Source organism: Amia ocellicauda, chromosome 11, assembly GCF_036373705.1.
Source record: "Amia ocellicauda isolate fAmiCal2 chromosome 11, fAmiCal2.hap1, whole genome shotgun sequence".
Classification (NCBI taxonomy): domain Eukaryota; kingdom Metazoa; phylum Chordata; class Actinopteri; order Amiiformes; family Amiidae; genus Amia; species Amia ocellicauda.
The window spans coordinates 8,404,333-8,429,182 of record NC_089860.1 but is presented as its reverse complement, the minus strand read 5'-3'; the positions used below and the strand labels follow the sequence as shown (position 1 = coordinate 8,429,182).

The window sequence follows — 24,850 nt, the reverse complement described above, 5'->3', positions numbered from 1 at the left end:
CTTTCTAGAATTTGTGGTGTATCTGTTGGTCCCACACAAGGACTTTATTCTATATATGAAGAATTTAACACATTTGTACAGAGATGACATAATTAGTTATAAACACAAGTCCTCACTGTGTCTTATGTCCACTTTAAACTGTTTAATATATTCCACTTGAACACTTTCCAATTCAGACAGTATTATTTCCCCCTATGGGATAATAAGTGTCAAGCGATAACAGGTGGTGGTACTAAGTCTTGATGATGTGAGATATCTTTCTCCCTTTCTTTTTTTATGGGTAGTTCTAATATGGCTTGACTCTTCCCCGCTACTGACTGAAACTGGCTGTTGAACAGAACAAAACTGCACCATTCAAATCCTTTAGAGGTGTAAAATGATGTAACGGTGGTGTGCGACCAACAAAGTTACAAATCATATTCTGCTATTAATAATGACATCGCATACAATGGAGCTTATTTTCTCCCACCGTGGACAGCCTGGGAACTCTGCCTGTGAAGCAAATGAATTAGACATGGAGTTTGCCCACAGTGGAGAATAAAGGCACAAAGAAGATGTTTTGCCTCAAGCCATTGTTGGATGCTGTGTTCTGGGCATGTGTAAGGGTTGTGATCTATCTCTCTCTCAATCTTTTTCTCCCATGCTTTCTCTCTCCCTGTCTCTATCCGCTGCAGGAACAGTACAGTCCAGCCCCCCCAGCGCCTCCCCTTCTGGCTCCCCCGCCGGGACCCCAGATGACAGCGATTCCGACCTGGCCTTCAGCGTGAACCGGTCCTCGTCCGCCTCAGAGTCCTCCCTCGGTGAGCCCCAAACGACACGCACACCCATACCCACCGGCTTGTACGATTTTAAAAATTATGACGACAAAAAACAAGCAAACATGATTCCAGGGAGTATAACCACTATTGTCGTTTCTTTCTCCAGTGACGGCTCCCAGCTCTCCCCTCAGCCCCCCACTCTCCCCGGTCTTCTCCCCTCCCGAGGTGCCCGCGGCCGTGAGCAAGAATGGAGAATGCACAGTCTGCTTCGACCAGGAGGTGGACACGGTCATCTACACCTGTGGACACATGTGTCTGTGCAATGACTGCGGCCTGAAGCTCAAGAAACAGATCCACTCCTGTTGCCCCATCTGCCGACGGCCCATCAAGGACGTCATTAAGATTTACAGGCCGTGAGGTGGGGGGGGGGCCCTTATCGCAGGACTCCAGCTTGGAACCTGTCGCACACTGCCCCCCACCCCCGCAGACTCATTTTCTGGAACCAGAACTGTATTTCTGTCACATGTCTCCTCTGTCCTGTTCCTCCTTTCTTTCCCCTCGTCTTCGTGGATGAACCAGGAACGCATCCGCTGGGCGTCTCTGTCTCCGGCATCTGCACCCGTCCCCTGGCGCTTAGTATCCCCAGGCAGAGGAAGTTGCACAGAGGAAGGGAGTCAGGACTAAAGTGCAGACCTGCCAGTGCCTTTGACAAGAAGAAACAAAGGAAGGCCATTTTTTTTTTTTTTATTCTTGATGCAGGGGATAATATGACAATCATGTTTGATATAATGTATTTTCCAAATAAGCAAACTAATGCTCCAAAGTATTAGCGCTTGATTAACTTCACTCTTACATTTTAAAGAAAGGCATCTGATCCACTGAGGACTATCTGATGGAGATTTTATAGGGAAGCAAACAATCTGCTCTGCCCAATTTAGGAAACCTTTTGTTTGAAATCTGGACAGGAAGCCATTTTAAATGTTTTATCTAGTAATCTGTGGATGCTTTTAGAAAATGTCTGTCCCTTGTAATGGAAATCCGGTCTTTTTAAAGTAGCCCCCAAAACAAGAAAGAAATTAATTGTGTAGTATGTGTTATAGTATTTTTCTAAAATAAGCAAACCTGCCAAACAAACAACAAAACAAAAACAAAAACACCGACCTAACTGAAAAGCAAAATCAATCATCTCTAGGTGTGAAAGTGTAATAGGAGTTGACTTGGTCAAGTGTAACTTGTAGTGCACTTGGGCAATGTGAATTAGATACACGAGATTAATCTAAGAGCAGACATTGGCTAAAGAAAACTCTTCTGCATTATTTGGACCAGATAAACCAAATAATGTAAATTGGGTCTCCCTGCAGGGGAAGCTGTCTTTCAAGTGAACTGCTCAAGAAATAAAAAGCCACTTATCATAAAATTTACGTTGTGTAATAGCTTTACTTAAGTCTGTTCCAAGGCAACTGAAGTTAATTAGATGTTAATACTTTTGGGCACACTTATATCATAGCTCTGCACTCTTGGTTTGAGAAATGAAGCAGTAATGGGAGGAAACAGGAGGCAGGACCAACACACAGTTGTGTATATTTTGTAGCAGCTTAGCTGAATGAAAATCTGCTTTTGTCAAATCCTAAATCTTCGGTCCAGTCTGAACAACCCAAAATGCGCACATAATCTCTTGAGCTGTCATTGATTTTTTGTTTTAAATACAATCAGAGGGGAGCATTGAGAATTCAACAGAAAGTTAAATCCATTGCAAAGCATTATGGTCCACCTGTGTATGTGTATATTTTATATATATAAATATTACGTCCTTGCATCGACCTAAAAATCCCAGAAAGCTTTGGCATTGTAATATATTGCTATTTAAGGATTTAGTAGATTGGAGATAAGAACAGACCAATTCTACAATAGCACAAAAATATTATTGACATTACAAACACCTGAAGTGGTTAGATGCTGCTGCTGCTCCTGTAATAAATATACGCATAATCCTCTGCATTCTGAATCATATGTGTGGTGCTGATAAAGAACAGTGACACAATGCCCCCCTACCATTAAAGAGCCGTTGAAGTGGTCTTTTTCAGTGGTTTCAGGAAAGCTCCCTGGACAAGGCCATGCAATAATTGGAAACAAAATGGCAAACTAATTCCTTTCTCTCATGGTGCTGTGGACTATTAGATGTGTCATAAAAAATGTTGTTTTCTAGAAAAAGCTGTTCTTTGGCATCACGATTCACTGTGAGGCTCGATAATCTGCAACCTCTGTTTTAAGACCAGGGGGTTAAAGCTACGATAATTAACAATCCATTAGGATTTTTTTTTGTTGTCCTTTGTTTTTGTTCAATTTGTTGGGATGCTTTCAAGCATAGACCTCCACATAGAAGGAAATAAATATCTGAGATTTTAGCCTGGGATTCAGAAAATACCTCTTTCAACAGTATACCTGAATGGTACATTATCAGTATTTACATTTTGGATGCATTGTGTAGTAATATTTGGCATAGTAATAGTAATGAGTCCCACTGAAAAATATAATAATAATAATAATAATAATAATAATAATAATAATAATAATAATAAACAAATGTAATAAAACATATTGGAACGACTCACTTTTGAGAAAGAAAAACATGGCAACAGGTTTTCTGTTTATTCTCAATGCTGTAGTTCCTCTCTTTTGCTTTGGGGTGTCTGTCCTTCTTTAGTTATCGGGCAGTTGTTGCCAGATATTTTACTTGCTCTTCTGTGTCAGAAAATGCTCAAATTAGAATGAATAGAAAAATCCTTTTTTTATTTTTCTATTATGCTGCTGTTCCTGGTCTCCATATTCTGTTTCGAGAGACACTGTCAAGTTCAGCACAGGATTGCAGATATGCTGTGCACGGTGCAAAGTCAACCCAATGCCCTGCAGGTAGAGCGAATGCAAACAAAACTGCCAGCAAATCCCAGCGATGGTGGCAGACCTTTTTGTCTGTGCCTATGAGTTTCCTTGATAGTAAGGAGACAGATTAACGTCAAGGTGCCTTATCAGGGGAAGCTTTTGCACTATTTGTTACAGATACAATAGGTTTATATATATATATACACTCACCTAAAGGATTATTAGGAACACCATACTAATACTGTGTTTGACCCCCTTTCGCCTTCAGAACTGCCTTAATTCTACGTGGCATTGATTCAACAAGGTGCTGAAAGCATTCTTTAGAAATGTTGGCCCATATTGATAGGATAGCATCATGCAGTTGATGGAGATTTGTGGGATGCACATCCAGGGCACGAAGCTCCCGTTCCACCACATCCCAAAGATTCTCTATTGGGTTGAGATCTGGTGACTGTGGGGGCCAGTTTAGTACAGTGAACTCATTGTCATGTTCAAGAAACCAATTTGAAATGATTCGACCTTTGTGACATGGTGCATTATCCTGCTGGAAGTAGCCATCAGAGGATGGGTACACGGTGGTCATAAAGGGATGGACATGGTCAGAAACAATGCTCAGGTAGGCCGTGGCATTTAAACGATGCCCAATTGGCACGAAGGGGCCTAAAGTGTGCCAAGAAAACATCCCCCACACCATTACACCACCACCAGCAGCCTGCACAGTGGTAACAAGGCATGATGGATCCATGTTCTCATTTTGTTTACGCCAAATTCTGACTCTACCATCTGAATGTCTCAACAGAAATCGAGACTCATCAGACCAGGCAACATTTTTCCAGTCTTCAACTGTCCAATTTTGGCGAGCTTGTGCAAATTGTAGCCTTTTTTTCCTATTTGTAGTGGAGATGAGTGGTACCCGGTGGGGTCTTCTGCTGTTGTAGCCCATCCGCCTCAAGGTTGTACGTGTTGTGGCTTCACAAATGCTTTGCTGCATACCTCAGTAGTAACGAGTGGTTATTTCAGTCAAAGTTGCTCTTCTATCAGCTTGAATCAGTCGGCCCATTCTCCTCTGACCTCTAGCATCAACAAGGCATTTTCGCCCACAGGACTGCCGCATTCTGGATGTTTTTCCCTTTTCACACCATTCTTTGTAAACCCTAGAAATGGTTGTGCGTGAAAATCCCAGTAACTGAGCAGATTGTGAAATACTCAGACCGGCCCGTCTGGCACCAACAACCATGCCACGCTCAAAATTGCTTAAATCACCTTTCTTTCCCATTCAGACATTCAGTTTGGAGTTCAGGAGATTGTCTTGACCAGGACCACACCCCTAAATGCATTGAAGCAACTGCCATGTGATTGGTTGGTTAGATAATTGCATTAATGAGAAATTGAACAGGTGTTCCTAATAATCCTTTAGGTGAGTGTATATGTATATATATATATATATATATATATATATATATATATATATATATATGTAGATAGAGAGAGAGAGAGAGAGAGAGAGAAACATACATAGATATTAACTGTAGATATACTTAAGCAGGGAGAGAAGGAAATTTGAGCTCAAACATTTTAAAATATCAGCAATTGTAAAGCTAGGGTTAAACTTACTCTGCTACATCTGCTGCAGCCCATTGCAGTACATTTCATTTTCTGTTTGTGAATGACCATAGCACGTCCTCTTTAATCACAGCCTAAATCTCCAAACACCCTTAAATACAGCTGTACAGAATAAGTGTGACTCTGTTTTGTATAAAATGAGTGAAACTGCTCGACTCAGCCTGCAACATCAAAAGTAGGTTTAATTTGAATTGATTCACCTGAACTAAACACCGGGTCTCTCTGACCTGTGCAAAGGAAGCTCCAATTGAAAATCACAGAGCCAAAGCTGATTTGGACTCTGCAGACATACATACATCATTTCAGGAACGCAGTTTGATGAAAAAACGTAAACAAAGCACGAATGAATGTAAAGTTTGTGGTGTCTGCAGGTTTATCAACATTCTTCTAGATTAAGGTGTGATTATTAGTTTCGTTTAAATGAGAGCATCTCCAGATTCTCGACAGCTGAACAGATACAGTATATTCTAGAAATGTGCACTAGAGGTCAGCATTGCCACACCTTCACGACACCTGTCACAGGCTCTGAACTGAGAACTGTTTTTGAGACTTTGTGCTTCCATACTTTCTGTTTCTGTAATGAACCCTGTTCTTAAACACCTACAAAAACAGTGTTAAAAAGCATACATAGAAGTATAATTACGTATATAATGAGATGTTTCCAAAAACATTAGGATTAGATTCGAAAACTCGTGCTGTTTTCTGCAGTTCTACATAAATCATTTTGGGGAAAAACTAAAATACATGTGTGTAGTATGTGTTTAGTTATTTTAGAGGATGATTAAACAGTTAGGAAGGACATTTTGGGTTGCCTGACTACACGGTGTTTCCACGGAACTGATTACTCTGTGCTGTATGTCCTTCCAATATGACAGGTTGTTGTCGTTTTCATGGCGATAATGGTATAATGTGTAGAAAGCTATAAATCACTACATACAGGGGTGGCAACAAGTCTTTAAATTGGCAACACCTAGATAACTAGAAAAAGTTTGATAAAGTTGTCCAATCAATCCAATAATGACTTTAATGGAGTACTCGGGTGGAATGAAATCCTGAAGACAATGAGACCAGCATTCTTGCAGGCCTGCTTTATAAACTTTAATGAATGAGAGATTGAGGGTCTCATATTTTAAGTTGAAATACCAAAAGTTCAAGATGTTACAATAAGATTAAGTGTGTGTGTGTGTGTGTGTGTGTGCGTGTGTAGTGTCAATATACACAATCATAAACAGCTGTATTAATTTGGTTCCAATATTTTTTCCAACTCCTACACTGCCAATATTTACAGAATTAATGCCTTTTATATTACTATTTATTGATAGTATCAACATATTTAGATTACATTTTTTATATAAAAACAAAACAAAAAAACAATGTTTTTCAAAATCTGCTTTTTTCTGGTATAAAACACAATGTATATGACAATGAGAATTATACACACAAAAAAATAAGTAAAAACATTTTATAGATTTTAAGGAACTACTTAAAGGAAAATTATATTTTGGGGTGAGATTAAGAAATATACATGGATAGCTCTTACTTACCAATAGACCTTTTGGTTCTGGACTTTCACCTCATTGACGTGGTATTGTATTTGCTTACTGTGACGTGTGTCAGAATTATTTGGTTATGATAGATTGCTTTTCTGTTCATTTCTTTGTGATATAAACGATGCTCTGTAAGTATTTTGATTGAAATTTGCAATGGAAGATGTCTTCTTTGGGCCTGCTAGGGACAGTGGTAACTTGTATTATATCTGTCACTGTACTACTGCAGCATGGATAGCTTACTCTCTGACATGTACATTTGAAGCTTCTCTCCTCTGTGGATCAGACTTCAGTGGTAGACTCGATCAAAACAACTTTTATTACAAGTGAGGAATCTTCTGTTTATTTTGTTGCACTTGTTTTAATGTTGGTGGTGCACTTTCTCCTTTTTTGGGGGGGTTCGTCTACCTGTTTTGTGATGTTTTTCATGGTCCTTTTCTTTTTTGTCATATAAAAAAGCAGATGCCATTTGGGCCCAGAGTCATAAAAGCCATGTTTATTAAATAAATAAACCCTTTGCTCTATTGCCCATCACGTCTGCATGGATTGGTATTGAACAATTTATCCAAATATGTACCTAAAGTCTTTCTAAACCTTGCAGGGGTGGTTTGATGAAAAAACAATCCCCCTGTTCTAACACACTCACTTGCATCTGGCATACTTTTCTCCTGCATTGCCCCATATGAAATAAATTATACTTATATTGTTCAAATACCACCATTGAGCCCTTCTTTTTATATTTAAAATAAATGGGATATATTTGAAATATAGTTTAGTCTATAATCCATATATTTGTTTTATAAGTTGCGTGAAATTGATTATATTAAATACATATGTAGAAATTAACTTAAGCATGTGTTTTCAACCTTTAAAATAAGTATATGGATTGCCAACTAAAATATATTTCAAACACAGTCCATATATTATATATAATGATGGTGCTGGTGGCACTTGATTCCGATCTGAGTTTTGAACCAGATTTAGGAAAACAAGATGTGTGTTATGACATCTGTAGCGTCTGAACAGATTTCCCCCTTTATCTTTACGTAATTTAAGGAAATTCTGAAGCTACTAGAGCAGCAAACTTGGAACATGCCCAAATCTGGGAAGAAACCTGTGGTTGTGTAGCAAGCATTTGTCTTAAGCAGCATTTTATCTGTAGCAGAGCATGGGTCATAAAGCTTGACTCAAATTACCATTAAGATTTGGGACAGTGATTATCCAGAAACAGGCCCCTCAGCTTCTGAAATCAGGGAATATGTGAACAAGGTATCAGGTCCCACTGGGTCTTATAAAACCGTACATCTCCGCCTCTCTTGCACGAAACGCTCATTTGACTCCGACTGCCTGCCTGGGCATCTGTTTTTTTTGTTTTTTTTTTGTATATGCTCACTGTGTGGATAATATTTCTATTTTTGCCTTTTTTATTTCATGATCAATGTCACCTACATTAGTTTTATTTTGTAATACGTTTATAAATTGTAAAAGAGAAGGAAAAATGAGAATAACCTTTTTTCTTCTTCAAATAAATGTGCATCATTCTTTGTCCCAATGCTCCAAAGTGTGGTCTTTGTGCAGGGATGGTTGCGACCTTTTAGGGAATATGCGATTGGTCTTTTTGTTAGTTACGTTTTAAAACAATCATAGATAAACATAACATGCATTGATTCCAGGATATACATGCAACATATATAGTAACAACTGGATTAGACAAAAGCCACCAGCATTTACGGTAGTACAAATATCATTGTTTACCTCAAACTCGATAGCCTTGTAGGTTTTGGTTACCTTAAGTGAATTGCCTGAAACGCACTTAATCATGCCAGGGTAAAGAGATGAGGTAAGGCAAGACAATCCCCCCTACCCCCAGCCTACAAACTCTTTTGCATACACACACTCTGGTGTTCTCTGCCTACAGTAAACACTCTGTGGTTCAATCCAAGGTTGGGGTGGCAATATGGTTTGTCTAGTCCGAATAACCCCTTGTTCCACAGAAACAGTTATGCACACTGCACACTCATAGGAGTTTGGTTTCTCTGCTTCATGTAGGTTTTTATTTATAATTTTGTATTAATCTGTAAAGCACAGTGTCCACTTTGCAAAGGGTTCTATACCAAATTATACAAATTTGTTTTCTCAGGTTTACCTCTTCCAAACTCTCCTAGAATGCAGCAATATCCTCAACCCCCCTGAAAAACACAGCTTTCAGAAGTTTGCCATCGGTAAGGAATCCGGTTTTGAATGCAGGATCGGCAATGATTTTGAAGCTATGGAATACAGGCCCTGGAATGAACCGGAAAGGCTCTACAATTGTGAAATTTTATTAGAGCTTGAAAACAGATTTACATCACATAGCATTAAAAGTCTCAGCAGATCTTCAGTTTAAAAAAAAAAAAAAGTCAGCATTCCCCCTTCCGCTGGATGAAGAAGTTCACCTTGCGTTCCCTAAGAGAGGGAAATTAAAGATAAGCCTTAATACAAAGTTTAAAGCATCCAGAGAACACTTAACGTGCAAAGCATACTTTGAAAAGAAATGTTGCCATGTGCCAATTTTCAGGAGATGTCCCGTTTGGGAAGTCTAAAGGGCTTTTAAACTTGCATGGCTTGTGTAAGAAGCTTGTGAAACCACCTGTATGAAGTAAGGGGTGGTTGCTGAAGTGCATGGGATTGATACACTCACATGTTCTCAAGGCAGAGCATGCATTCATTGGAATAGGTTACTCCATCCGAGCCACACACAGGATCGTAGTGCCGGGTGCAGGCCGGGAGAGGGTAGCTGTGGCAGGTGGGCTGTTGGAGAAGAATAGAAGTGCAGGTGGGCGGTCACTCAAATGTCATGCAGGAATGGTCTTGTACATACAAAAGGGTAATGTGTGCCAACTCTTACTTCTGTCGCTCCATCCGGAATGCTGGCTCCTCTTACCCAGCCTACAAAATCAAAATTAAATATTGAATTTTGGGCACAGGTATTGGCACTAATTAAGATGCAACATCGTAGCCAACCCCCGTCATCTCAAGTCCAAACAATGTTGAAACCAAATCAGAAGGAAGGAGGGATAATATAGTCCATTAGATTAGGTCTAAAGTCAGTCATTTTGAGAGAGTGAACTTTGCAACACAATGTCCCTTCACGGGCAGCAAAATGCCAAACCAAACCCCTTTAGACCGCACACTTCTCGATTTCTTGCTTAACACCGACTTAAAATATTGCACCATCCAAACAAAGCTACATTTGGCAACTATGTATCCCCTCCCCCTGCTCTGAGCGCTTGCGCCAGGACTGTTTTCAATGCCCACCCTTCAGAAGGGCTTCCCCAGACTGCCTTTACAGCAAGTCTGCAAACGCGCATGTGCTGGGTAGCACTACTAAATAGCCAAGTTCGCCCAGATCGATTTGAAATCCACCCATTAGCGTTAGAAAAAGATGCATAAATGCACTCACCGGACAAGCACAAAACCCCAACAAAAAGCGCAAAGAGACGCACGGCTGTCTGCATCTTGTCCCAATTGCTCCAAACTGCGTAAATACCTGACTACAACTCAGGACTGACCGCTGCAAACAGGCTGCGGCTGAGGACACTTATAACCCCGAGTCTGCAGTCTCCACCTCCGGGGCATGGCGCAACTTCACCGCCCCGTTCGTGTCGCGCAGATGTCCGCAGTTTTGCGCAGATCTGCGCTGCTCCACCAATAGGAGCGGTGGGATTGTGCAGCTCTGCGCAGAACTTGCCGTGGCTTGCGCTATAAGAAGCTTTGTTTACATTTGTGGCACGGAAAGTGTTGCTTTGCCAATTATTTCAGTTGCCTTTCATTGGTGTATCTTTTCACTGGAATTATATTTCGCAGCATGATTGCACAACATGTTCTTTTTAATATCTAATTGTATTGGGGGTATACAATTGTGGCATAAGAAGCGTCATGAAAATAGGGAATGGCGTTGTAATTAAGTGCACATAGAGACTGACGAAGTGGGTAGAAGAAGAAGATAACACCATCGTGATACCACAATTTCAATGACAAATGAGCTTACTGTTCAATTTATGTAATTTTGAGACCTGGTGTGCCTGCATTGTGGTGTTTTACAGTAGACACAAACACCTTTTTGGAGATTATGGTTTTACAACACAATTCCACTATCTGGCCCCATTGTGAGGTGTGTTTTGTGTTTTGTGTTTTGTGTTTGATCATTATTAACCTGTAGTGGAGGTTCAGAACTACCTGATATTGGTTATCTGTCCTGAAGCTCTAGACTTCATGACTGAGGATCTGTTTCCAAAAATATGGACCTTGGTCTGATCCAAAGCTTGAGTGCTGTCTAATCTGTAAGTCGAATGTATTCATGGATTGTTAAATATGATATCTTGTTATGAAGGATTTATTTGTGTTTTGGCATGAATGATTTTGCATTTTGGCAAAGGGATCTCTGAATATCATGCCTGTGCCTGCCTGTCTGCTTTGATTTTGTATTTGCCTGTAGCTGTGTACTTTTACACGTGTACAAATCTTAGAATACAAATAAATCAGCTGGTCCTGATAATTTAGCTGCTAATTTTATTGCACCAATTTTATCTTATCTTTTTAATATTTCGTTACAATCAATCTAAATTCCTTTAATTTGGAAATGGGCCTTTGTGCTTCCCCTGTTAAAAGGAGGAGATCCCACATTGTTAAATAATTGTAGACCTATTGCCAAACTCTCTGTTTTAGCAAAAATCTTTAGCGATAATCACTTTTGAGTAAGCAACAGAAATATTTTATACTTGCAAATGAGTTTATCAATCTGGTTTTAGAGAAACACAGCACAATTAAAGCAGGTCTTAAAGTAAGAAATGATTGTATTATCTCTCTAGACAAGGGGCACCACTGTGCAGCCCTCTTCATCGACCTATCAAAGGCTTTTGATACGGTGGATCATGAAATGATGAAGCATAGATTAATGGATACAGGCTTATCAGTAGAAACTGTCTTATGGTTTGAAAACTATTTATCAAATAGATCACAATGTGTGCAGGTACAAGGTCTCACCTCTAAACCGGTGAATGTGTTAAAGGCCACTCCCCTTTACAATTTACATAAATAACATTTAATAACATTTAATAACATTGTTTGGTTGTTTGTTGGCGCTGGGGTTCCAATGGATGGTTATTGGGTACCAATTTTCAGAGTTTACATGGGATGGGAGAGCCGCAAGTAGCAAATGAACCACCGATGAAAACGAAATATGTTACAAATCATACCTTTTTATTTCCTATACATTTCTGGAAGGGAACATTCATGAATTTTGTTGTCGTTTTATTATTTCCCCCAAAATGACATGTAAAATTTGTAACAGAAAATGTTCAGAACATGTAAAAATATAGTAAAGGTTCAGAAAAGGGGGGGTTAAATGTTGGCTTTGGGGGCCGCACAAAACATTCTCGAGGGCCTCACTTCGGGAACCCCTGGTTTAAAGCAAGGAGAATTGATATGTGTAGAAAAAAACATGTATTGCACAAGGCTGACAACTACTATTACTACTAATAATAAGATTAGGATGCCAAAATTCTACTATTTACTATGGTCAATGGAATTGTACCTCATAAAGATTCTATTTACGTTTTATGGAACTGTGCCTCATAAACAGATAAGACTTCAAGGTATTCCCTGTGCTTGAAGAGACACATTACGCTGAGCACACATCATTGCTGAAAAATAAATGTTTATGCAATATTCTCTGACTGGTGCAAAGTGCAGGTTTATGCATATTTCATAGGAGCATCTCATACATACCAAGTACAATTCTATTATTTTGCACGCATATTTGAATTATATTTAGATTTATATGTATTCTGTTTTTTCCCTCTCGAATGAAGATGTAATTCTGTAACATTATTTCACATCGGGACAGACTTGCATGAAAAAGTGCGTTGGATGTTTTGTCCATGTGTGAAGTTTTCCTGTAGAGACATTGAGATTTTCAAATCATATTTTTGCACATTCATCTTCCATACTCATAATTTGCATTATCAGAATCAATGCATCAAAAAGGAACTTCCAGGAAACTGTGTCCAGTGTTGACTTGATGCATTACCAAATAAAACTAGCATAGCCTTGACATGGAGATAATACGTGTTCAAATACTAAATCAAAGTATTTGTAGGGGGGAAAACATACAAGTCTATATTCGATGTGAAAGATTAACAAAATCACTGATAACAGCCAGGTTGGACATTCGTTCAACAGTTCAAAACCAGACTGAAAATAATTTTCGATGTAATTTTCTTCAGGTTGTGTTTCTCATGTTTTTAATTGGGTTTTTAATGCTGAACAAAAAACACTATAGATGAGTCAAGATCCAAACCAATATGAACACAGTAGCCAAAACAGTTCATATTAGCCTAGTCCTTGTGAGCTGAACTGATACAGGGTCTTCTTTTTTGTCAGTCAAACTAATTGAACCTGTTATAGGAAACTGTAAACTAAATGGATGCAATCTTTTGCCTCAGATTTAAACATACAGAACCTAAAAGATGTATGCCTTCCAGAAACAAGAATGGAGTCCACTGGTGGAGATGTTTTGAAGTGTAGCTGTTGGGTCTTGTGGAGTGAGACAAATTTTATTGTCATTCAATGAAGATTCAGACGCTCTCCTGTCAAAAGATGCTCAGCATGCTATAGCCGAGTGTTTAGTTGATTTTACATTATGCAAGCCCTGCTGTTATCTCACATGTGTGTGTAGAGAACATATTCTGTTATATTAAAACAACATAATCATTGCACATAAGTCATGTTGAATGCATTGTAAATAAAACGTGTTTGGCACCTTCATTTTCAAAGTGTGAATACATCATTTGGATTGTGTACAACTTTCAAGAACGATCAGAATACATTTAAAAGGCAGTCCGGTCACATCCTCCAGAAACTAACTAAATAAATAAATATGTCCAATAACGGTAACAAGCACTTCTTTTTATGGAAAAGAGAGGTTGCTTTATTTTTAGAAAGACCCGAGAACACATATGGCTCTTAATGAGTTCCTGCATGTACCTTTTTCTTTTCTTCTGAAATCCTCAGGGTAGTGGATAGCCCAAGCCATTTTTCCTGGTGGTCTCAACATGAGATACTTCTCTGGCTTACAGTCTTTGCTTGATATTCACTACCTGACCAGGGAACCTCACAGAGACAGGTGTTTTTATTCTGAAATCGTGAGAACCACTATTTTTGCACACAGACAGAGGCCATTCCACTAATTGTGTGGCTGGATAATGTAATTTCTAAAGCAACAGATGTGAAAACCATGAGAGGGTCTGAAAACTTAAATATATATGTATGTGTGTGTATTATATAACACTGCATCTATAATAACTGAACCAAACTATTTAGGCACCCTGTTGCAATACACACTTAAAAGACAGGACTTGTACATACACATATGACAGGATATGTAAGATCCAGTAGCTAACTTTCTTGTTTGCTGGAGGCATAAACTCCATGCAGCATGGATGGTACCGTAGATTCAGCAGAGAAAAACAAAATACCACAAGTTTAATCCAGCTGTGCAAATGCAGCAATTAACTGTTGCTCGCCAACCTACATAGCCTTTGGATTTGAGAATGAAAACAAATTGAGCAAGCGAACGGGCCGGCCGTGTTAAGACAGGTTCCTCACGGTTTTGATTTGTTTAAACATTCTGAAAAGCTCTTACTGGTGATGAAATGGAAAACATTTGTCCTCTAGTCAAAGACCAAATCATTTTAATAATCCAATTATATCCAAAACATTACTTATGTTAAATGGTGTGTTATGTTATGTTATGTTAAACATTCTTGACATTATTTTTTACCTTGGATCTGGCCTATACATGAATTTCTGAATACTATGGGCCTTTTTATAGTAGCCTTACCCTCAAAACTGTAATGCAAGGAGCACCACATACAGACCGGTAACAAATAAGGTAAGGTGTTGGGCACCACAAGCCGCCAGAACAGTTTCAATGCTCTTGGCACAGATTCTACGAGTCTCTGAACTCTACTGGAGGGATGAACACCATTCTTCCAAAAGATATTCCCTCATTTGGTGTTTTGATGATGGTGGTGGAGAACGCTGTCTGACACGTCGGTCCGCAATCTCCCATAGGTGTTCAATCAGGTTGAGATCTGGTGACTGCAAAGGCCATAGCATATGATTCAAATCATTTTCATACTCATCAGACCATTCAGTGCCCCCTCGTGCCCTGTGGATGGGGGCATTGTCATCCTGGAAGAGACCACTCCCATCAGGATAGAAATGTTTCACCATAGGATAAAGGTGATCACTCAGAATAACCTTGTCATGATTTGCAGTGCCCCTTCCCTCTAAGGGGACAAGTGGACACACATGCACTTGCCCACTTATCGAGAACAGTAGCCAGTTGAGCATCTGAGTGACTGAAGCTCCTGCCATCCGTGCCCCAATAATGGATATCACAGTCACTTAGATCCTTTCCTCTTGCCATCGAGGTCAATTGGGCCTGCTCAGCATTTGTATACATGCCACAGAGCATGATAGGATGTTAATTGCTGAATTGTATCATGCAGTACACCTGTTTGGAGGCACCTGCATTCATTATGTTCCTCCACTCATTTATTCAGGTTTTTCCTTTAATTTGTCACCCGTCTGTACATACATACATACCATTATTCAGTTGTTCTTCATCATGATTTAAGAATGGAGAGAGTATACCCTGTCCTATACCGACTATAATTTGGGAAAAGTAATAGTTGTTCAAGTGCATTGTCAGTTGAGAACATTACATTAGAGAATAATATGATTTGAATTTGTCCCATCGTGTGTTCCTAATTTGTAACCATTACGATTCATAGGAAACTGTACTGGCCATGTGGTTGGCAATTTGAACACATTATTGCTATGCTTTTTAAAATATATAATAATAATCATAATAATCATAATAATCAAAATAAAAAATATAAACAATAAAGGGTTAAATTACATTTTGTGTAGCTTTTTGTTGTACAGCCTGTGTAGGATACATTGACTCTCCTAAATATTCCAATACAGTGCCTTATACAAAATGAACACAACATTTATTGTCCTTAATCATGGTCGGTAATGTGTAAAAGAACAACACAAACGAGTTGTTTTTAACACATCTGTTCTAAGAGTGTATAGTGATTCTTGAAGTTGTTGAGTTACTCCTGCTGACAAAAATGCTGACTACTTGCTTGAGTATTATACACAAAGCCGGAGCTAGGTGGTGCTACGTCACAGCGCCAAATACAGACGTTTGAAGTGCTACACTGTTCTTTTCTTGCTCCTTTTAAAAGCTGTGACAAAAAAGAGACAATCTGTTTGCTTATGGCACAAGGAAAGATAATTAGTTTGTCTTGCTTTTTAAATCGCTTGAGGAATGTGAATTTATGGCATTAAAGATTAGGAAACTCCATAGGGCTGGTGTTGCCATTGGTATTGAGATCTTTGCACTGATGGTGATAAGTTTTAGATCAGTGGTTTTCAAACCGGTTCTGGAGTACCCCCTGCCCTGCTGTTTTTTGTTCCAACTGAGGTCTTAATTGCTTAATTGAATCATTAATTGACCTAACAAAGCAATATACCATTCAATTAAGTAATTAAGACCTAGGTTGGAACAAAAACCAGGGGGTACTCCAGGACTGGTTTGAAAACCCCTGCTTCAGATCAAACGTGCTATTTAAAGACCTTGTAGGCAGTGCAAGGAAGCCCTATATTGCTTCTCATATATATCATCATCTAACATTATACGTTTGTGTTTGTAGGGAGTATATACAAATATATAGCTACTACATCATGATTAATTATTGCAGTATTACAAATTATACATCTAAAATTGCACCCAATTACAGACAAGTAAATAGATTTAAGTACACTTAAAATAAATGTAAATAACTACATCTGTGTCAGCGTATTATATGTACAATACTTCACTTTCAGTCCCTCGATAAAAAATACCTCCTTGGAAATCAAAAACTGTATTTTACCGGAGATATGCTGAAGCTTTTTTAATTTCCCTGCTGTAGTTGGAAAAAAGAGGCAGATCTGTGAACTGTGGATCCCATTACATGCTTCCATTGAGCGATGAACAATTACATTGAATAAACTACACCAGCATTATTCAATGTAAGCCCAACATAGCCAGGACAAATTGAACCTCATAAAGCCTGTCATTTTCAATTTATTTGATGTTTGCAGACTACAAGTCTTATGAAACCAGGGATGGATGGGATAATCTGCAAAGGCCTCTGTGATTGAGTTTAATGCAGGAGCTTTTTATGCTGCCAGAGGAATCAGGGAGATATTTGCCAGTCGTTTCAGGTTTGCTACAACAATGGAGTTCAAGCTTGGAAGTAATGCTGCAATGGAGACATTTTATTATGACATGAGCCAAGTGAACCTTTATGAAAACTGGGTAAATCTGCATGGTAATCTGGCACTTTAATTCTGCATTTCACTGTAAATTCCTTCATTTTGATCCCTGTTAGTTTGTGTTTGTTTGATTGATTGATTTTACTATGGTACACTAGTACAGCTTGGCAGCTTGGGGGGCCTGTCTGTGTGGAGTCTGCATGTTCTCCTCGTGTCCGTGTGGCTTTTCTCTGGGCACTCTGGAGACATTGGTTGGTCACTCTAAATTGCCCTGTCTGTGTCTGTGTGTGCTGCCCAGTGATGGACTGGCATCATGTCCTGGGTGTATTCCTGCCTTGCGCCCTATGCCTGCTGGGATTGGCTCTGGCTTCCCCACAACCCTCACCAGGATAAGTGGTTTCGAAGATGGATGTTACACTATAAAAAAAATACACTTTTATGACAATTTACTGTAAATGATTGTGCAGTAACAGACAACAAAGGGGTTTAATTCAGTGCAGTAGCACACAGTGAGAGCATGGTAAAAGCTGTCATAGGAAAAGTGTCCACGTGAGGTTTTTACAGCAGGGTGACAGAAATTACACTTCCAGAGAACTCCCCACAATACAAGCAATGACACATTTTGTGCAACTTGAGACTCTTTAAACTGCAACAGTTTACCATTTAAGCTAATGGCTTTAAGTGGACCTGTGATCAAATTGACATTCAGGGGCAGATCATCCACTAGGGGCACTAGGGAGCCACCCCACCATAGCAGAAACAAATTAGAAGCATAAAAATGCCTGTGAACATTTTGATATATTTATATGTATATAAACCTTCATGGAACCCCACCAACGTGTCTTAGTATCCACTGGAGAATGAACAAGGAGGGCAAAAGAAAGAGAAACAAACTAATGTAGACAAAGACACTGATTTACGAACCACCGCTTTGGCAATGACCCCTGACTGTGAATTTGACCCTGATTGTGTGTGAACCTGACTCCGGTGAAACAAAATTCTGGCTTCTAGACTGTGACTATTCTTTTCGATTTTCTGATTTTGATCTGTTTGCTGTTTTGTCTTTTATCCGACATTTTGATTAGCACTTGATGTTTAGAGAGATCATAGGGTTTTGTTTTGGGTTTTGATTTGGTTGTTTAACTAATAAGACTCCCGCTGTACGGCAGCCTGCCCTGAAAGGTAACACTGCCCTTCCCTGTACAGTTACAGTACACAATGGTTGAACAAGAAATGCCATTGAACACCATGTTGTCACTACAGCAAAATCAACTCTCCCAAGAAATGCACATATATGGAAATGGTAGAATGATCACATTGTGTTACAGAAAAAAATACATGTTCAGATATGTGACACTATTACTGCCATACACAGGTGAATCAAAAAGGACATTCTTTATATACAATATATATAGATCCTTATATCTTATGATCCTTCAGTGTAGATTCTCTGTGCTTTACCAATAATGAGCTGTTAGCAACAGCACTGCACTCAGTGACAAAGCCCACTATTAAAGATCTCTGTGTTCTTCTCCGTTTTTATCCTCCCTTTATCTCCAGTAGTTGCTCTATTTTGTACAATATTTTTGATGCACTGTATAAAATAAATTGAATGTGAATCGTCTTGGATAAAGGCAAGTAAACATATTAATACAATATAATTAATCAAACAGATTTTTGATCTGTAGCTTTTTTCTGCATGAGCCTCTCTACAGTGGCCCACAGGAAAATGCAAAAATGTTTATTCATTTCTGCATGGTGTTATAGAATAACCATGTCAGTAGTAATTTTATTAAGAGCTGCAGACATTTACAATGACATATTATTGTGAAACAGCTGCTTTGAATGGAATCATTTTTGCACTGAAAAGAGTAGGTCAAAACCATTTATTCTATAATTTCCTTTCACACTGTGCATCAGTGAGCCTCTTTAATCTTACGCAATCAAGTCTTTATATCACTGCTAATGATTTAGCTTGCCGCGCCATGGGAAGCACATTATCTTGAAATCACAGTGAAACTTCACAGCGATATACAAATGCAAAGCTGAAAATCTTTGGAAACGGACCGCACTGGTGCATCAGACCACTCCTTTTGCTATTTGTTCTTCCAGCATTTGTTCCAGCAAACAACAGCTTGCACACAAATGTCTTTTAATAGCGTATTGCAGTCTACATCAATGTGTTTGGGTAAAGTATGGCTGCAACATTAGTGTGCAATTTAGTTATCCACAGCCCAGAAAAGTTCCAATATCATAGTGTGACTGGGATACAACAGTACCATTATCCAGTGAGAAGCAGATTAATCTAAATCTGTATAGCTAACATTTGCCTTGTCACCATTAAAAACCCATCTATCAGACATGTTCTGTTAATAGATGGATCGTATGCAGGGTTCATAAGCTAACATAATTAACAAAAACAGCTTGACAGAGAACATTAGGCAATGTTATCTGAAAAGCTAAGCACAATTATACTAGCATTTACAACTCTTTAAAATCCATGTTGATTATGAATGTTGAGATGGCTAAATTGCTGGATTTGGAAGACAAAAAAGACCAATCTAAGTGTGTCATATTGGGAGACCCTAAACAGTCCAGCTTTTTAAAGATTCCACTGAATATGTAAGTGGTAGGTGATAATTTCCATATAAAACGAACGCAATTACCTCTGCTTAAAATAAAACATTTACCTACTCAATTATCGTTACATTGAGGAACTCAATATCATTAGAGAAGTCAATTATGATATTTGTCCCTCCAGCAAGCGCATTTGTTCGATGACAATGTGCTTCACAAGGGAAAACAAACAATGGCTACAGATTGAAAATGTTTTCGTGCAATGGCCTTCTTTCCACGCATGTCGTTCAGAAACTCAAATAATTCATATCATTCCCAAATCATGCTGGCAAGTATGAGTATGCTGCAATTACAACACTGTGCAATTTTCATGGTTAGAAAAGTTGTAAACGTTTATAAATTAGCTTTGGCTATAGTTTGAGTCTTGGAAACTCCCAAACTTGCAAACTGTATCATACTTCCAGATATTAATAAGAAGTAATTAATAAGTGAAAACTTAAGAAACTACAACATATTGGAAGTTTGAAAGCTCTCAGGATGGCTTTAAAATATATTCAGGTGCTAATGAACTCAATACTCACTTGACAAGCAAAGGAGAGTCATGTGATGAGAAAGACAAAGGGACGATGTTTTCATTATTATGTCTGTCTGTGATCTGCCAGGCAGGGTCAAGGATGTGGCTATAGACATTATCTCACCTATTTCTCTCCCCGCACAAAATCTGTCAGCTGTGTGATCTCACATTGTCAGGCGTTATGTCTCTATTGAAAAAAAAATCAATAGCTCCCCAGCATTGCCAATTATTAAGTGCACATGTTTCTCTTTGATCATTTTTTAAATTATTTTCACGTTATTTCACTTTTGCCAAGTGTGCCAAGTCACATCCAGCTCATCATTTTACTCACGTTTACAAAAAGTGCCTTTAACTGCCAGTAGCTGATAATGGTTAGGTAGTTTGATTTCAATTGCTGGGCCCTTGATTAAACAAACCTAATACACTTTATGACCAAATGTCTTTCCTGAAAATTAGTATTCCTCAAGGTGTCCCTATGTGCAACTGTTTTCTTATTAGGAGTGTCAGTTCATAACAGTAATAATCTCTAGGATTTATTTACAAGAAGGGCACTGAACAGTGCATATAGGAAGTATTCACCCCCTTGCACATTTTCAAGTGTTCATGCATTTAAATTAGATTTTCTTTCCCCTTTGATTTACACAATCTACTTAACACTTTGACAAGGAAAGATCATTGTTTTGGCAAAGATTAAAATGTATTGGTTAGAGAAGTATCCAAGAGTCAAGACTTGGTAGAACAACTTTTGGCAGCAATTACAGCTGTGAATATTTTGGGGTAAGTCTCTACCAGGTTTGCAAATCTGGATTGTGCAATATTCAATGCTCCTCTTACTCGGCTGCTCTAAGTAGATTCTGGGTGGTGCTGTATACCTTCCACTTCTTACTGATCGATTTGATTGTGCTCCAAGGGATATTCATGGTCTTTGAAATCTTTTCATACTCCTCCCCTGATCTATGTCTTTCCACAACATCCCAGCTCCTTGGTCTTCATGGTAGTATCTTTGGTTTGTATGCACTACCCAGCTGTGGGACCTTACAGAGACTCTATAGGCAAAAGGTGGCACCTGAGTTTACTTTTCAGATTTTTATTTGTAATCAGTTTGTTTTTTCACCCACCCATTCGTCCCCCCCTTCAATTATCTGAATGGAAATATTATTATTATTATTATTATTATTATTATTATTATTATTATTATTATTATTATTATTATTAAATGTTTAGAAAGCCCCTAGGTATTTGTATGATAGTTTGTTGGTATAACAGTATAGTTTATTGTTCATGCAGAGAGGTTTCAAATACAGTAACAGCATGTGGAAGCCATTACAATGATTTATTTATTTTAAAATCTTGTTTGCTTAGAGGAACAACATATATCTAGCTAAAACTACAGACATGCATGTCACCATATTAATATAAAGATGTACCAGGTGTAGATCAAAAAGAAGTATAAATAAGACAGCCACCAAAAGATCAATCAAAGAAAATGAGTCAGCCAGTCCTAAGACTGACAGTTAATTCGGTATCATTATTATGTATTTTTTCATCACAGAAATCAAAGCCGAATCCTCTGGAAACAAAAGAACAATCTATAACACAACATAGAATTTACAAAATGGAATTTCCTGAAGAAATTATCCATATTTCTTCTCAACCAAAGTGTATTTCATTTTGATGATGCAGTTTTGATGTCATATTGTTACCTTTTAATGGAGTTTTAAACTAAAGTTTGGGAGGAGAACAACCCCCAATCCCCCTCTTGCTCCACCAGTCTCTGGAGCAACAACATCCTGCCCCAGTCTCTGATTTTTATATCAACTCCTCGGTTTCATGCGTTGGGCTTCTGATTGCCTTGCCCTCATGGTCACGATGTTGTTCCCTCACCCAGGCAGGTTAAGTTCAAACAAACTCGATTTCTTCAGCTACAACTACCTTCCACCCACTTCTGTAAGGGCTTGTCCTAACTACTGAAATGCATTTCAAAGAAACATAGAAATAATGTACTATTTTTATTCAATGCCCCCCAAAAACAACTATAAAACTAAAGCATTTTTATTTGAAACACAAGTAAGATAGAGAGTCAAGCTTCATGGGCAATGTACAAATTGTAATGTCTACAATAAAGTACAATATCGTAAAAACCGTATAGAGAAACCTTGCAGAATACTTAAGAAATCCACGCATCCTGGGGCGTTATACTCACCCATCAGTTTTCATAATTCACGGCACATTTTAGCTGCACACATGTCACACAGCAAAAAACATGGACTGATCCATTCACACTATATTAAAGAATACTGGAATGTATTTTAGTCTTATCATGTTTTTTTTTCTTTTAAATCCCAATGGCATAGTTGAGCTTGAGGCTGCAGCTCTCTCTCCTGTTGATGGAATGGGATTTTCAATCTGATTAACTTTGTTCTTGCCAGGTACTAGGTCCTACAAGTGTTGGGTTTCAGGCCACTCCATCTATTGCCTTACCTTAGTTAAATCCTCCATCAGCCCTCCCCCCCCCCCCAAACAACAAAGCTCCTCTGATTGGTGCATCCTCACCGCTACCCCTCCTCCTAGCTGCTCTCTTTGGCTTGGGCTCTGACTGATGCTGCAGCTGGCAAAGAATGGCTCTCTGTCACACAACTAAAACTGGACCACTTGCTGTGTGACGCTCCTTCTTCGCTCGGCCAAAAAAGATCATCTCTCGGCACCTCTGCTGTAGAATGGGCAGTGTATTGGACCCCAGTCACTTTCCACAGGTGTCGTGAGAGACTTTGAAGAATTCATCAATAGTTGTATTTGTTTTTTCTTTCTTTTTTGTTTGCTTTTGGAACTCTAACTACATCTCATGGTAAGTGCCTCTCTGCATGACATTGATTATTTGTTCATCTCTTGCTAGATATTAATGTATATCTATCTGTCTATATATTTGTGTGTGTGTGTGTGTTTGTGTGTGTGTGTGTGTGTGTGAGTGTGTGCTGTAGAAATACCTTCACTACACCAGTGCTTTACATTTATTCTTATTTTTATACACTCCATGTAATTATATATAACTATCCAGGAAGGGTGACTGCTTTCCTTATTGTTTTTAAAGGCATCCATAATATTAATTTTTGTAATGCCATTTTTCTTTTTTCAGAAAGAGAAAAAAAAAAAAAACCTAGTTTTTACTATCCGTGTTGATCTTAACCGGGCACTCTTTACTTTGATGTTCAGTATATCATTGTTGATGTTGTCATCTTTTTAATTATATAGTTCATTGAGGTATTCTTGACTGAAACACCATTTCCCCCAGCACAAGCAATAACAAAATACACAACCCCTCATTTCTCTTCAGAGCCAAAGAAACACACAGAGATCTCAGCCTGTAGTTTCTCAAGCACACTTTTAATATCAGATCTGCCATCCCAAAAGGCCAAACCCACATATTCTGTTGTCATAAGCAGATACAGTGGATGTATTACTAATATCAAACATAATATCTTGATTTTATTTACTTTTGATAAAAATGCAATTATGTGATTTTTGGGAAGTGATTCAATCTTCATAATTAATAGCCCTGACTTCATCCAGACTCTCAATTAGAAATCTTAGCCAGGTAAATCTCCATGGATTTAGTAAGTTGCCAAGTTCTTCAACAGCTACATAAATTAAATATTTATTTCAGTGACACTAACATTTTCACATGTTGATAGTTCTGTCCTGCACTGGTCTACATTCAGTGAGTGTCACCAGGTTCCAAGTAAGCGCAAGAAATTAAAAGACAGCTGAATGTAACTGTATTAATGTCTATTAAAAAGATTGTCATGTCTGTCAGTAAATAGAAGATGCTGTGAGGTAAGTTAATTGTTCAATAGTTTGATGTGTGTGGACAGAAATAAAGAAAAACATTCATTACAAATGAAAGAATGTACAATGTAGTGTGATAATAGTGGCTCTACAGGAGAGGAAAGTCTGGAAATTCAGATTGTCATAAAATATTAAATATTCAGCATGTGTGTGGGAGAGTCCAAATATTTATGACTGTCCTAATGCGCACATTTCAATGGCTTTATTTAATCTTACTACAATGATAATGTGCTCCTGCTGAAACAAAGAACAGGTGGTCATCAATAAATCAAAATGCCTTTGCACATTCAGAACCCACTAGACTCCCGTTAGTATTTCTAATCATTCTTCCAGGGCATTCTTCTATATATGTGTGCTTGCCTTATTAAAACTAACCTTTTCATATAAAAGATTGCTTAAACAAGAAAAAAATGATTCTTAAAATTAAACAGATATGTTATAAATATACCCCCTGTTTTTCTCATTGGCTTACTGTAAACCTTTTTTTACTAAAAAAAAAAAGGTTTACAGTAAGCCAGTGAGAAAAAACATTATATTTATCTTACCCAAGTCTCTTTTAGATGTGCCTAGATTTGGTGAAGTTACACAGTAAAAACTGTCTCCATATAATCAGATATAAGTATTTAAAGCAAGGTATCACTTAATGAAATTGTAATAACACATTAGTTTTG

At 38.3% G+C, this 24,850-nt stretch overlaps 2 protein-coding genes across 2 annotated transcripts in view; one reads left to right on the top strand and one right to left on the bottom strand.

Annotated features, from left to right (window-relative positions):
- neurl1b (neuralized E3 ubiquitin protein ligase 1B) overlaps positions 1–8,356 on the top strand; it is a 29,967-nt gene extending 21,611 nt beyond the window's left edge. The window contains exons 4-5 of the mRNA XM_066716534.1: positions 675–800; positions 925–8,356. Coding sequence (XP_066572631.1) covers positions 675–800; positions 925–1,175 — 377 coding nt within the window. The 3' untranslated portion in view covers positions 1,176–8,356. The remainder of the gene's footprint in view (positions 1–674; positions 801–924) is intronic.
- Positions 8,357–9,113: 757 nt separating this feature from the next.
- Positions 9,114–10,409, bottom strand: LOC136762928 (serine protease inhibitor Kazal-type 1). Its single transcript, XM_066716535.1, has 4 exons — positions 10,251–10,409; positions 9,696–9,736; positions 9,489–9,598; positions 9,114–9,253 (listed from the first exon to the last, which is right to left on the bottom strand). The coding sequence occupies exons 1-4, from the start codon at positions 10,303–10,305 to the stop codon at positions 9,208–9,210; spliced, it is 252 nt and encodes an 83-aa protein (XP_066572632.1). The 5' UTR covers positions 10,306–10,409; the 3' UTR covers positions 9,114–9,207.
- Positions 10,410–24,850: the final 14,441 nt, after the last annotated feature.